This window comes from Penicillium concentricum (genome assembly GCF_028827145.1).
Source record: "Penicillium concentricum strain IBT 3081 chromosome Unknown utg000001l_segment0_segment0, whole genome shotgun sequence".
NCBI lineage: Eukaryota > Fungi > Ascomycota > Eurotiomycetes > Eurotiales > Aspergillaceae > Penicillium > Penicillium concentricum.
The window spans coordinates 8649324-8664066 of NW_026622754.1; the positions used below are offsets into that span (position 1 = coordinate 8649324).

The following is a 14743-nucleotide window of genomic DNA, read 5'->3' on the forward strand; positions in this document are numbered from 1 at the left end:
GGACCAAATAAATCATCGCGAAAGCGGGGAGCGCCGAGGATGAAAGACATGCGCAGGCAGAGGTACTCTGCAATCAGCAATTCCAAAAGAACAAAACAATAAACTCAACCCATGCGCCATCAATCGAAGCAACGGTGCGGGTTGTTTTGGTTGTCGCGACAGAAACATGCAGGTCACGTGGTCTTATGTAACATTGTTAGATTTCCACCTGGACAATGTCCTATTGGTTTCACATCGGAACATTAAGCTACTTTGCATTTCAGGGCTGCATCCTAATTTCATCCAAGATGCCGGGAAGAACTCGTCCAGTGGAGAAAATTGCCAAAGCTTCAGCCCAATGCTCCGTAGAGGTGTGCACCTTTTCTCTAACCTCCGCATTGCTCAACTAACTAGCTTCATAGGTTGCGGCATACGGCAAGTGTGTTGTTGCGGATTACAACTCGGTACATAAAGATATGTGTGCTAAAGAATTCATGCGACTGAAGAATTGTTATCTGGTAGGTGACGAGTGAGTGCTGTGTACCTTCAACATGCTAACTGACGCCAACAGGCGGCGTCCAAAAAGGGCTAAAAGTTCCTTGGGATTATAAAGTGGGAAGCATCAGAATTACTCAAAGATTTGGAGCTGTTTGGATATGGCGGCGCAAGCAGGAGCATTTGTAGATTATTATAGGAATTTCGCTAGGTATTGGAGGACTATTGATAAAAGGCCGAGTTCATTCAAAATATCAAAAAAAAAAAATTGCTAAAAAGTAGACTTGATATCTACATATGTTCTTTTGGTCTAAATCTTAAGAAGGCGCAACAAGAAAGTGGCATTTTGCACCTCCTGTTCTTCCTGCGAGATGGTGCCCTCTTCCTCTCCAGTAGGAAGCTTATCGCCACCAAATGCACTTGGTTCAACTGGGCGACGCAGAACCTTCTCAAAGGCTTGAGCCTGAGACTTGAAAGCCTCGTCAAGGCCAATGTTGTCCGGGTCCGAAATCACGGTGTATTCCATTTTCACATCATCGGTGGCAACAAGACCAGCCTTCTTGCGAAGGCGTTGGACGCGGTTGATGATCTCACGACCCAGACCCTGATGAGCCAGCTCTGGGTACAAGTTCACATCAAGGATGGTCAACACGTCAGCATCCGTGTTAGTTTCCATGCCCTTGGAGTTATCGGTCTCCTTGATTCCTCGCTTCACAACGAGGTCACCCTCAATGAGTTCAATGCCATCAACCAAGATCTTCTTGTCGGCGAGATATCCCTTCACGTCATTGCTGGTGAGAGAAGGCAAGGCCTTCTTAACTGTTTGAACAGCCTTCTTCAGCTTCTTACCTAGCACAGGCCAGTCAGCGGTCACCGAGTATTCGACTTGGTATTTGGCTTCGTCGGAGGAGAGAACAAGCTCCAAAACGTTGAGCTCTTCGAGAATGTAGGGCTCGAGAGACTTGACATCTTCCAGATATTGTGGGTCGTTATGAATCACGACAAGTGACTTCAGGGGGGTCTTGAGACCGATGGCCCGACGTTCACGCGAGATACGGCCGAGTTCGATGATAATCTGCATCCGAGAAACTCTGCGTTCAACAACTTCGTCAAAGAGCTCTTGGCGCACTTCGGGGAAGGGAAGGAAGTGTACGCAACGGCTGTCTTCAGCACGAAGCGACTCGGGAATGTGGGGAAGAAGGCGCTGGTAGATATTGTCGGTGATGAATGGAGTGAAAGGAGCGAGGCCTCTGACAAGAGTGTAGAGAACCTCAAAGAGAGTGTTCAGGGCGTGCAATGTGTCATCAACACCATTTTCACCCTTAAGTCTCTTGCGGTTGAAGCGAATGTACCAGTTGGTCGTGTTATCAATCAACTCTAGGAGGCGTGGTACAACGGTATACAGACGGTAAGCGGCCATCTCCTGGTCAATGAACAGAAGCAGTGATTGACAGCTCGCGAGAACCCAACGATCCATCACGTTTGTGTTGGTGCTCTCCGCTGCAGGATCAAAGACAAAGTCGATGTTGGAAGCCTTCTTCAGAAGGGTCACCTGGCCCTCAAAGAACTTGTAGCTGTTCCACAGTGGGAGAAGCACCTTGCTGACGATTTCTTTGACGCCAGTTTCTTTGAATCTCAGAGGCTCAGCACGAACGACAGGACTGTTGATCATGTACAATCGAAGGGCGTCCGATCTGTTTAGAGAAGGTCAATGAGAATTCTTATGGGGAAACTCCCGAAGAGCATGAAAAGTATGAACAACCCGGGACTAAATAATTGCAGAACTTACCCGTATGAATTCATGATCAGCGATGGGTCGGGGTAATTTTTCAATCTGTGAAATCAGCGTGTTAGACAGAGTTCGGGTCATGGTCATATAGAGGTAGCGTTTACACACCTTTTGGACATCTTAAGACCGTTCTCTGCGAGGACAATGCCATTCACCACTACATTCTTGTATGGTAGTCTTTGACGCAAGTGAACTCCGATCACGCTGAGTACATAAAACCATCCTCGTGTTTGACTAAGAATCCAATATTAGCACGTGAAAACCGGCGAGAAGGGACAAAATGTGTAACTTACTCAAGGCCCTCAGCAATGAAGTCTGCTGGGAAACGGTCCTCAAACTCATCTGCACCCTCGAAGGGATAGTGAACACTTGCAAAAGGCATACTGCCCGATTCAAACCAGCAATCAAAGACCTCGGAAACACGTCTCAAAACGCCGTTTCCTTTGGAAGAAGGAATCGTGATGTGATCGACCTTATCGCGATGAATATCGGTGAGCTCGCCCTCATAGCCACTCAGTTCCCTAAGTTGCTCGATGCTACCGATAGCAACAACTTCTGAGAAATCTTCACTAACCCACAATGGCAACGGTGTTCCCCAGAAACGGTTCCGAGAAATGTTCCAATCATGAGCGTTCTTAATCCAGCTGGCAAATCTCCGCTCCTTGACATTGGAGGGAACCCAGTGGGATTTATCAATACCATCAAGGATGTCGGGGATGATAGGCTTGACCTTCACGAACCAGGATGGCACGGCACGGTAGATCAGAGGGGTATCGGACCGCCAGCAGAAAGGATAGCTGTGAGTAATCTGGCTGTCAACGAGGACACGACCATTGCCCTTGAGGAGCTTGATGATACCCTTGTCGGCAGCCTTGACATTCTGGCCCACAAAGTCACGGACTTCAGCGGTGAAACAGCCCTGAGGATCAACGGGGTTGGGGGGAAGACGGGTCTCGGAAATGACGCCGTGGTTCATGGCGACTTGGTAATCCTCCTCACCAAAGGCAGGGGCCTGGTGAACAATACCAACACCATCCTCAGCAGTGACATATTCGTCATTCAGGACTTGGAAGCCACAATCCTTGAATTCTTCATAAAAGTAATCAAAGAGGGGTGTGTACTTCCATCCAAGCATGTCAGAACCCTTGATGCGGTCGACGATCTTGAACTTAGCCTTCTTCGGGTCCTTGTAGATGGTCCGAAGAAGAGCCTCCAGGAGGATGTAGTTTTTCTTTGTAGCTTCATCGTAGATCTTGACGTACTCGAAGTTGGGGTTGGCGCACAGACCGGTGTGCGATGGAAGCGTCCACGGGGTGGTGGTCCATGCAAGTAGGCATGTCTCGGGGTCATCTAGCAGAGGGAATGTCACAACAACGGCGGGGTCCTGCACATCTTTGTAGTTCTGCTGCGCTTCGAAGTTGCTGAGCGGCGTGTTGAGGGCGGTGGAGTAAGGCATGACACGGTATCCGCGGTAGACCAGGCCCTTATCGAAGAGCTCCTTGAAAACCCACCAGACTGATTCCATGAATGACGGGTTCATGGTCTAGATAGCAAAAAGAAGGTGTTAACTCAAAGGCACAAAAGGCCAGACGTACTCAAGCGTACCTTGTAATCGTTATCGAAGTCAATCCAGCGACCCAATCGCTCGATGGTTTGGCGCCATTCTGTCGCGTATCTCATAACAATCGATCGACACTCCTCGTTGTATTTCTCGATTCCGATCTCTTGGACCGCCTGCAGACCAGACATGCCCAATTTTTTGTCGATCTCATATCTAGATTTTGTGTCAGCAAAAGCCAAGCTACACAGTCTTGAGCAAGTCTTTGTCTTGAATTGAATTGAACTTACTCAATGGGCACACCATGTGTATCCCATCCAAAACGACGCTCCACATGGAATCCCTTCATAGACCAATAACGGGGAATCACATCCTTGATCGTCTAGTGGAAAGTATTAGAACTACTCGCAACTCATTCGTAGATTGTTCGCTGCTATCTTACCGAAGCAAGCAAATGCCCGTAATGAGGGGTTCCGGTAGCGAAAGGAGGGCCGTCTAGGAATCCATAGCGTGGCTTTCCAGCCGAAAGTTCAACTTGGCGTTTGAAGGCATCGATCTCTCTCCACCGAGCGAGCACAAGCTCTTCTTCCGCAGGAAAATCCATGATGTGGTGACTCCAGTGATTTACGAAAGTGGAGAGAAGATTGACTGCGACTAACAACCTCACAGGGCTTGCAAGTCCACGGGTGAGTCACCCCCACTCGCTTTTTTTGCCAGTGTGCCTTGTTGCCTTGACCCCTCCATGTACACCGCCTTCTATAACCATCATCTTAGGGTTGCAATGAAAGGACAAGACAAAGACCAAAAGGCGAACTGCCAATTAGATAAACATATATACCTTTTACCTGACATACCATGTGGTGAGTAGATAATATCTTTTACCGCTATAACTCAGGGATATACGATTCGAGCAATCTATATAATGTAAAGATATCAGTCAGGGGCTCAACCCCATGCATGCTTTACAAGGGCAAACGAAGAGTCCATTAGAACATCAATTGAATTCATTTTACATTTTCCCTAACTCCTTTTCTTCTCCAGACCCTCATGCCCAATTCCCAAACGTGTCAACAGATACCAATAGCGTATTGAAAGTAGCAAGAAGAAATAGATAGTCACAGAGCAAGGCAAAGAGAGAGCTGGACCATCAGTTGCTTTCTAGTACCGATTATATCCACCTCCACCTTGGTTGTTGGAGTAGTGGTCTCGGTTCTGCCCACCACGGCCGCGGCCTCCACGGTTACCTCCTCTGCCTCCGCGATAATCCTGCGAACCATAACCCGATTGATGCGCGTTATTGTACTGGCCACCCTGATTGTACTGGTTGTTCTGGTTGTTCTGCTGGCCATAATAGTCTCCGGGCTGTTGGTAGCCGTGTTGGGGTGGGTGTTGGGGTGGGTACTGATGTGACATCCCGCCACGAGGAGGGGGAGGCGGTCCTCTGGCGTAGCCTCCGTATCCTTGGCCAGGGGGAACCCATCCAGGAGGTACCATGGGGGCACCACCGGGACCACCGGGACCACCTTGTGGACCGGAGTTGAATTTCGGATCAAGATGGGCAGCGAATGGGTTCGGGCGATCACTGGAGTAGTTCATCCGGCCGCCACGTCCTCTGCCCTGGAAAGGTGCACCACCGAATGATCGGCCAGAGTTTTGGGATCGGTTCTGGGTGGCTCTGATATCGTTTGAGTCCAGCATTGGCGTCGGTAGCTTTACCCCGCGGAGAAGCATAGACTTGTGGACATGAGAAGTCTTTGGGATTTTATACAATACACTTTTATCAGTTAGTATATGAAGCAAACTGCAAAGTTGGGAGGGTTAAACTCACGTGAGAGAACGATCGTCATCAACTCCTGGCATCCCATGCGCTTCCAATGGCGATACCAACGAGCTGTGGGGGATATAGGTGTCGCTGCGCTCGACGATCCCGGCCAGGCCGTCACTCACATCCTCTTTGAGGGGGTATTGTGCCGGACCGGGCTTCTTGGAGTAGAAGTTCGCGACAAGGTCTTGGTACAAGGGGTTTCGGTCGGATAGTAGAAGAACGTCCTGACCATGAGAGTTGCGAATCTTTTCGTCCTCAGTAAGAAGAGGATATACCTTGGCCATGGCGTTTAATAGACGAGTTTCGTCGATGAAAGGGAGCAAGATTACTCCTTGCCAGGCAAACTTTTTGCCGTTCAAGTCCAGGGGGAAGTCCTCCGGGTAGAAATCGATAATCTCGCTATCGGGATTTTCCATGAGAGGATGGAAAACCTTGGGCAACGCGTGATTAGACGCAGCAGGCAAGACTCCCATTAGCTGTTCAAATGGTTTGAATATCGTGCCCTTCTCGAACTGGACGTCCATATCGGCGATATCAACGAAATCGGCGGCTGTGCGTTATATGTTAGCTTCTTCCTGGGAAAGAAAAGATAGAAAGGGAAAACTCACCAAATGGTGCATAGTGCCTTGGGTAATACCAGGTCTGTAATCAAGTTAGCGAATCTCAATCGTATAATCAAGTAGGGGTTGGCAACATACCCAAGAGGGGCAGCCCTGGAAATAGTATTGCAAAACCCAACAAAGACCAATCGCATATTCGCGAGCGACCTGGTGGCGGAATTCTAAATCTTTAGGATCCACACCGAACTTCTGCTCGTAGTATCGATCGGCGTATCCTGGCTCCCACAGCTTGACGGTGTCTTCTTGGACCTCGTCTTGTTTGGGCTTTTCAGCAACAATAGGGACAGGCGGAGGGGAGTTTCTGCCCGGTGTTCCTGCCTCAGTAGCCTCCTGTTCGGCTACATCCGCCTTGCGTTTTCCGAGAACCCCAGGAGAAGTCTGCTCTGGGATTTCGCTTGATACTTCCTCGCCATCTGTGACTGGAGTTTCGCTGTCCCCAGCTTCATCTTGGGTGCCCTTCATGAGTCTACTCTTCAGCACAGCAGCGGCGCTCTTATTCTCCATGTTAGCACGGTACACAGCTCCGCGGTTAATGACCATGCTGTGTGTTAGCTCCCTGGTCTCCTTGTTCAAGTGACCTCGGCCAGGGGTGATGAGTTCCATGGGAGGGGCGGGCTCGTCGCGAGAGCGATCGCCAGCTGTCAAGTCACGCTGAGGGGAACTCCGTCTGCGCTTTTGAGCACGCTCTTCATTTCGAGCCGCATCTTGCTCCTTGCGTCTCTTCTCGTTTGCCTGCTTTCTTTCGTCCGCTTGCCTACGACGTGCGAAGATGGCATCCTCTTGTTTTGCCAGTCCCTGCAAGATAATTTGAGCGTTTTTCAACTCAACGCTTCCATCTTTGGTAAGGTAGCTTCCCATGGCGGGGAGGTTGTCACGCCAGATCGCAATCAGCGTATCAATTCCGTTTTCACGAATATCCAAAGAAGGCAGGTGAGGAAGGAAATCGTTTCCGACGAAGAAACACATGAAGACCCAGTCATCCAGTGCACGTTCCAGGTCGAATGGGAACGGTTGCTGAGGAACACGAAGCTCCACGGCAAGATATTCTCTTAGCACGGCGACATGAAGCCAGATGAAAGGCTTCAGAGGGGCAGCATTTTGCTTCTCGTCGAATTCACCGTTCTTCTCCTTTGGGCGGCCTAGACATTCCTCGGCCTTATGGCCATTCTGTCCGCAAAGTCTACATCCCCGAGGTCTTGAGTCTTGGGCAAACACGTCTTCGCGCAGTACTCGGAAATAAGGCTCGTGGGTACCAAGACCCAGCATAATCAGATCAGCATCCTGTTAGATTTGAGATTAGTGATCTGAGAAAATTGATTTGGAAAATCACCACAAACTTACCAAACCATAGATGACATGACGAGTGTTGGGATCGTGATTAGGCGATGCTCGCTGTGATCGCACAAAATTCATGATCTTGTGCTCTCCTTCTCCTGGGACAGTGGCATCCGAAATGATGATTTTCAACTGTCAACGTTAGTATGGTCATTAGCACCAAGCAAATAGATCAAAACATACATTTTCCCAGCCCGGGTCAGTGTTAAGCTTGTAGGCAATCCAATACCGCAATGAGGCAGCTAGGATATCCATGAAAGGCGTTCCTGGCGTGATGACGTTGCTGTCCCACGTCTTCTGAACAACCTCCTCCCGAATCAACTGGTCGCCGGTCTTCGTAACATGTTGCTGGGCAAGCATCTTGTGGAGTTCCTCCTTCTTCTGGTCATTCTCCTTGGCCTCTTGCGCCGATCGGAATCGACGTGCGCGCTGCTGGTTCATCTTCGCTCTTGGGGCGACACCGTCTATACATAGGATATCGAGGTTAGTCGAAATTATCAATTTGGAGGAGATGCGGAAATTGCAGGCTCCCTTAGAATAGACACATACCAATAGCGATCATAAGAAGCTTTCTGGGGCGCACCATGTTGACCACTCGATCGGTGTATTTGTAGATCTCCATCATCATTTCCTGCTCGTCCGCTGGGGGAGGCTTTCCTTCGGGATGAGTACACGGATGAACAATACCATTCATGTCCAGATAAAGGTTGTCCTGCTCCTCGCCATTAGGGTTCGGACGAGTGATATCGATTGGGATTTCTTCTCCGTCGACCACTTGGGCCTGCTCTTCAATAACCGGAGACACGATCTTCGGATACTTGGTGGAGAGCCATCGGAACAGCGCGGGGACACCCATGATGGTAATGCGACACTGGTGAGGTCAATATTTGGAGGGGTTTCGGTACTGTTGTGTCGCAATCAGTTGATGGCGTTCGTGCAGGCGCAGGCGCGATCTCTCTGTTCGTGAACGAGATACAATATGAGCCAGTTCAGATGAAACAGAGACTCCTCTGAAGCATTTAATAGAGAAATAAAGAGATGCAACCGCAGGTATGATCGCGGTGCAGGTTGATAGTAGCGAAAAAGAGCTTGCCGTTGACGAAAAGATAAATTCCGGGCGGTCGGCGATTCTGCGGGTTGAGCCAAGATCGGCGTTTAGCCCCCTTTGGCAGTACAATAGGACAGCTTTCTACTGCAATCAGCGAACCAACCTCTTCACTTTTTTTCACTCTTTGCTCTCTCATAGATGACTACCAATTCCTACGGCGTCGGCTGGCAATGACCATGATATTGCGAATCAACTACGATGTTCCGAATCCTCGAGTCGCAAGCTCCGGCCAAACAAACGGCTACGGACACAATCGACATATTAAGCAGTAGACTGCAGAGTGCTACATTGTTGGAAGATCGTCGCGCAGCAATCCAAGGATTAAGAAGTTTTGCAAAAGTTTACCCTGCATCAGTCGCTTCTGGTGGTCTGCGGTCATTGATCAGCAGTCTACGCAACGACAGTGAGGATGTGGACACAATCAAAGTGGTCCTCGAGACCCTTTTGATGCTCTTCACGCCTGATGAATCTAGTGTGGGTATCTTGTACTCTGAATAATTGCACTCGCGTTACTCATATATATACTTAGCCTGAAGCGTCGGACGAAATAGCTCTATGGCTGGCAGATGAATTCACTCAGGTACGCATCGTGACCTCGGTCCCGAAATGATGGACTGACATTTCTAAAGCGACAAGACAACATAACTACCCTACTCAACCTTTTGGAAGCCCGTGAATTTTACTCCCGCCTCTATTCACTCCAATTGATTTCGCACATTTGCAGCGCACGACCGGAAAGAACACAAGAATGCATTTTTACAGCGCCGCTAGGTATTTCCAAACTAGTCAGTGTGCTGACAGATCCGAGAGAACCAGTACGAAACGGTATGTCTTGTTGAACAATTGCATCCAGGTGGGACATGAAATATTGGGGCTGACAAACTGTTTTCTTCATTCTCTAGAGGCTCTCGTCTTGTTGATTGCCCTGACCCCCGCCTCAGAAGAGTTGCAAAAGCTTGTGGCATTCGAGAATGCATTCGAAATACTTTTTTCTCTTATCGAAGCCGAGGGAGCATTGACTCATGGGACCGAGGTAGTGGAAGACTGCCTCTCCTTGTTGGCTCACCTGTTGAGGTTCAATGTTTCCAACCAATCGTTTTTCCGCGAGACCGGTTGTGTGAAAAGGGTAACACAGTTGCTTCATGAATGTCAGCAGGAGCCAGAAGACAACGAGCCAGCGCCACAGTGGACTCTAGTCCACCGAGATAAGAATGTCTGGGGCCTGTTGGCAATCATTCAGTTGTTCTTGATTCGCGGCGGCATGAGCACACCCATTAACCAGACTGCATTCTGGCAGAATGGCGTAACAGAACAAGTTCTTAGCATTGCATTCGGTCAGAGGTTCAGTGTCAGTGTGACCTCAAAGGTGAGATGTTGATATTAACATTGTTTGTCCGTATTTATTACTAACAAGCCTAGGCCTTGTCAACTTGTGCCGATCTGATTCGCGGCAATTCGCCGTTACAGGAAAGATTCGGTGACATCGAAGTCCTGTGGGGTTCCTACCCCCGCGGCGACAAGGCTGTCAATGGTGATGCGAATGAACCTTTACGCATCAATGTCATTGAGGCATTTCTAAAGCTCAGCCTCGAACCTGCTCCCAACAGCCTCTTGGATGCACGACTTGCTGCCTGCGAATGTATGAAAGCGTTTTTCGCCAATCATCCTGGAATTCGCATGCACGTTCTAAGGCGGGCAATTGAAGGGCACACCAGCGGGCAGGATCGGATTCCCAATATTCTATCTGTACTGCTCACTGCACCCGAAGCGCGCGGCAATGCCGATCCGTATCAAGTGTGGATGGCCTGTGTTCTGATGTTCCATTTGCTCTTCGATGATGCAGAGGCGAAGGCAATAGCTATGGGTGTCACTGAGGGCGATGCTGAGAGCGGCGAAGAAGTGGTCACTAGTGTCCAATCTGTCGTTGGAAACCTGATTACTGGTCTACAGCGCGGCGATGATGAAAGAATCACCGTCGGTTATCTGATGTTGCTCTGTGGTTGGCTTTTTGAGGACCCAGACGTCGTGAATGATCTTCTTGGGGAGGGTAGCTGCATCCAAACCTTGTTGCAGGAAATCAAGCACCAGCGCGCCCCTAGTAAATTGGTGCCCGGCCTTTGCACCGTGCTGTTGGGTGTCATATATGAGTTCTCCACCAAAGACTCCCCGATCCCTCGCGTCACGCTCCACAAACTACTCATTGAGCAGCTTGGCAGGGAACAATATATCGACAAGATCACAAGACTTCGAGAATGTCCATTAGTTCGCGACTTTGAGGTCCTTCCTCAAACCGCTGGTGGTCAGCTCGAGGGTGGACTGCCGGAGGTGTTTTTTGACCGCTCATTCGTTGAGTTTCTTAAAGATAACTTTAGCCGATTACTTCGTGCCATTGACCGCGAACCTGGGTTTGAGATCTCTGTTGTTGCCAATGGCGTCGAAAAGGGAATTTCGCGTGAGCTTGTTGATTCATTGCGCGCAGAAATTGAAGATCGCACCCAGACCCTTCAAACATTGGAGTCCGATCTCGTTAGCATCCAACGAAGGCTTGATCAAGAACAGTTGGACCACCGAAAGACAAAGGAATCCAACGCCATTGAATTGTCAAAGCTTCAACAAACCAACCAATCTTTAGAGCAAAGCCATGCGCAGGAGCTATCAAAACAGCTATCGAAGCTCGAAAATGAACATAGGCATTCCAAGAACGAGTTACTCAAGCAGCATAATGAGCAGCTCCGTGCCATCGACCATGAACTCAAGCAGACTTCGGCGGAATCTGAAAGCAAGAGCAACAAAGCAAAGGAAGTGAGAGAGCACCATGAGCGAGAGGTTTCTGCTCTACAGCAAACCATTCGTGGCTTAGAATCAGAGCTTTCTCGCATCCAGGAACAACATACAGGAGAAGTTGTCAACCTCAATAAGAAACTCCAGGAATTGGGAACTACCATCAGCCAGTCCAATGAGGCTCACAGTGTACAGGTCACTGATCTTCAAAAGAAGATTAAGGATCTAGAAAGCAACAAGAAATCCCACAGTGATCAAGCTGATAAATCCAACAAGAAGATCCAGGAGTTGCAGAACACCATCAGCCAGTCCAACAAGGCCCACAGTGGACAAGTTGCCGGTCTTGAAAAGAAGATTCAGGACCTAGAAAACACCAAGAAAGCCAATGATGGGCAGCTGGCCGACCTCAACAAGAGAATCAAGGTCTATGAAAGCATCAAGGGAACCCATGATGGAGAAGTTGCCGATCTTACCAAAAGGTTACAGAGCGTGGAATCTACGTTGGCGGCAACCAAGCAAAAGCACGAAGCGGAAGTCGGTGACTACAAGAGCAAGCTTGAAACCTTGGAGTCAGAGTTCTCTACGGCCAAGCAACAATATGAGACTGAATCCACTGGGCACGATAATACAGTCGGGGCTCTCGAGTTGAATCTCGCCGCAGCCAAAAAAGAGCATGAAACTGAGATCGCAACTCTAAAGCAACATCTTGCAGCTCGGGAATCAGACCTTGCCGAGGCCCAGAAGTCTAGCAATGATCTTGAAACAGCCCAAGAAGGCACCGCATCCCAGACCTCGGCGCTGGAAGAACGAGCTAAAGAGGCCGAGGAAAAGGCCAGGGAGGCCGAGTCCCACGCTCGCAGTGCAGCCGAAGCCCTCAAAAGCGTCCAGGCCCAGCTCGACAAGGCTAAATCTGATGCCAAAGAAAAAGAGGAAGCTCGCCAATCGGCCCAGTCTGAACTGGAAGACCTGCTGATTGTCTTTGGAGACCTTGAGGCTAAGCGAACGGAGGACAAGGTACGTTTATTAGCTTGATACATCCCTAGGCTGTTCTTGCCTCTTGAAAATCTGACTAACAATTATTAGAAACGGCTCAAGGAGCTCGGGGAGGAAGTATCAGAGGCTGAGGACGACGATGAGGAGGAGGAAGATGAGTGATGGACATGTGCCATGTGTAAATAGACAGGCGAAAAAAGATTCAATTGATTCACGGTGTGATCCCCAAAGGCCAAGGCTTGAAAAGGTAGCTGCGTTCCACTGGTTCATTTCCTCTCCATGTGTTGCCCCTTGGCTTTTTTATATCTACTAGGGGAGTAGTAGGGTTCTCGGGTGATGACATCCGATATAAAAGATTAGTTCACGTCATTTTAACATCTCTCGTTCCTCGCTCATAGACATTATATGGGAAGGACAATCCAGGGATAACGATTTAAGTACACAAGAGTAGACGGCCACGCATGTGGCCTTGTGTAGTCTTTTTAGTAGTCTTTTAAGATATTTTCATACTTTGTGCAAGAGACTTTTCTATGGATAACCTTTGTTGCTGCACACACATAATGCTACTACCTGCACAGTTCTCTAACATGTCCGACAGGGAAACATGTAATTATGTATGTACAACCTTACGACATCCCCAGGTAAACTAGATATACGATGGATGGATGTATCATCATACATCAAGGTCTTGATGCGATGTGCGTTTTTGAAACCTAACGGCTAACAGCCATGGAAAGGGCTTGGAAAGCGCTTGCTACAAAGTCCTATAGTTTACAACACTGGAATGTTTGTGGGCATCACAAAACCCTAGGAGATCAGAAGATCAGAAGACCTTCTAATCATTAGGTTCATCTTCGCAAAGCAAACAAGCTATAGTGCCTATTTAAACCCTTCGCATCAACTTGGACTTCTCTTTCACTCTTCTACCCATGCTCACTAAAGGAGACAACTCAATCTTCTTCCATCGAGCCTCGCCCGTACATCATGCCTAGAACGTCTGCATTATGTCGTCCGTTCTCTTATGAACCCGAGATCTTGTATGACTATCGATGGGCCAAAGGGATGCGATTCTCAGCAGCAAGAATTGCTGGTGCCTTGAACTTGTCATCAACACAGGAGATCGACGCATTATGGTATGATAACGCGGAAACTCGGAGAATTGTAACCATATGGTCGGACTTCGTCAAAAAAGAGCAGGTAGTTGTGGATTTTGAGAAACTTTGGCGACGAGCAACTATGTTTATGGATGCCATGACAGCTCCTGTGCCCCCACAAATCGGTGTGCAGAATGTCACTCAAAGTATATTTCATTTGGTGTTCGCGAGCTGGTGTATAACTCAGCTCATGCGTGTGGTCCCGACACTATTTCCCCGCAGCAATCTCGACACGATTCCACCGAAGCTTGATGCATACGACTTTTTGCATGCAAGATGCATTATTCTTCGGGGGCGAAATGTGCGGAAATCACAGGCACGGTATACTATGCCACCACGTGCTGCAATGCCAGTGAAATGGCACCGCGAACCTAGTACTGACAGACTTAATATTCCATCTCCCGTATCTGCCAACAGGATTGAAGAGCCACCAACAGCATTGACCTCCACAACCGCACTTGAGCCCGAGCATGCGCTTCCGGTTACCTCGGGCGGCGACAAGATCGGTTCACCTAAAGAAGGAGCCATCAGTGATTACACCGGCACTCGTGAGATGCTATATCAATTTGCTGGCAAACTATGCGAGCAATTTCAACAGGTCCAGCTCTCAGTCGAGTCTGACGAAGCTCAGAAAGATGGAAATGGCAGTACCCAGTTCGCTGGTATCGATGGGCTGATCGAGCAATATACCAAGATAATTGGAGGGAGATGCATTGGGGAGACCATTGCCAAAAACCAGCCTCTTGGCCAGCTTGCCAGCCACTGTGCTCAAATGAGCAACCAGATCGCTGGGGAGACCGGCCGTGTAGAAGAGGCTGGCCCTGGCGGAGACATTGGCCCCGGAGTAAAGCACTCCGGCAAACATTCCCAGGCCGCTCCAAGGACGCAAATCAGCTGGCGGAATAATGGTGTTTCCAAAAACAGGACTCGACCATCCAGAGTTCACAACACAGGATCGAATGAACGTATCCAGGCGGCGTTCAATTCGGAACTGGCAGGTACTTCGAACTCGCCAGACCAGTTGGATGCAGTCAACTCGAGCAACGTAATCGAGTTGGACTCGATAATCGAAATTGATCTGACAGAAGATTGAACCCCCAGGACAG

The 14743-nt window shown here is 49.0% G+C and overlaps 5 protein-coding genes across 5 annotated transcripts; 3 read left to right on the top strand and 2 right to left on the bottom strand.

Moving 5' to 3' along the window:
* Positions 1-287: 287 nt before the first annotated feature.
* On the top strand, positions 288-663 carry N7517_003343 (uncharacterized protein; the record flags this gene model as incomplete). The annotated part of the gene is made up of 3 exons (XM_056721073.1): positions 288-350; positions 402-501; positions 551-663. 3 exons carry the CDS (start codon positions 288-290, stop codon positions 661-663), a joined length of 276 nt encoding a protein of 91 aa, XP_056585208.1.
* Positions 664-784: 121 nt separating this feature from the next.
* On the bottom strand, positions 785-4425 carry N7517_003344 (isoleucine--tRNA ligase ILS1; the record flags this gene model as incomplete). Its single annotated transcript, XM_056721074.1, has 7 exons — positions 785-2168; positions 2264-2308; positions 2372-2497; positions 2557-3806; positions 3869-4037; positions 4112-4203; positions 4264-4425. 7 exons carry the CDS (start codon positions 4423-4425, stop codon positions 785-787), a joined length of 3228 nt encoding a protein of 1075 aa, XP_056585209.1.
* A 554-nt stretch (positions 4426-4979) lies between these two features.
* Positions 4980-8457, bottom strand: rat1 (5'-3' exoribonculease Dhp1; the record flags this gene model as incomplete). The annotated part of the gene is made up of 7 exons (XM_056721075.1): positions 4980-5595; positions 5650-6196; positions 6255-6288; positions 6345-7547; positions 7608-7733; positions 7785-8065; positions 8151-8457. 7 exons carry the CDS (start codon positions 8455-8457, stop codon positions 4980-4982), a joined length of 3114 nt encoding a protein of 1037 aa, XP_056585210.1.
* Positions 8458-8907: 450 nt separating this feature from the next.
* Positions 8908-12645, top strand: N7517_003346 (uncharacterized protein; the record flags this gene model as incomplete). The annotated part of the gene is made up of 6 exons (XM_056721076.1): positions 8908-9183; positions 9239-9289; positions 9339-9534; positions 9612-10075; positions 10129-12504; positions 12574-12645. The coding sequence occupies 6 exons, from the start codon at positions 8908-8910 to the stop codon at positions 12643-12645; spliced, it is 3435 nt and encodes a 1144-aa protein (XP_056585211.1).
* Positions 12646-13467: 822 nt separating this feature from the next.
* Positions 13468-14730, top strand: N7517_003347 (uncharacterized protein; the record flags this gene model as incomplete). Its single annotated transcript, XM_056721077.1, has 1 exon — positions 13468-14730. The coding sequence occupies one exon, from the start codon at positions 13468-13470 to the stop codon at positions 14728-14730; it is 1263 nt and encodes a 420-aa protein (XP_056585212.1).
* Positions 14731-14743: the final 13 nt, after the last annotated feature.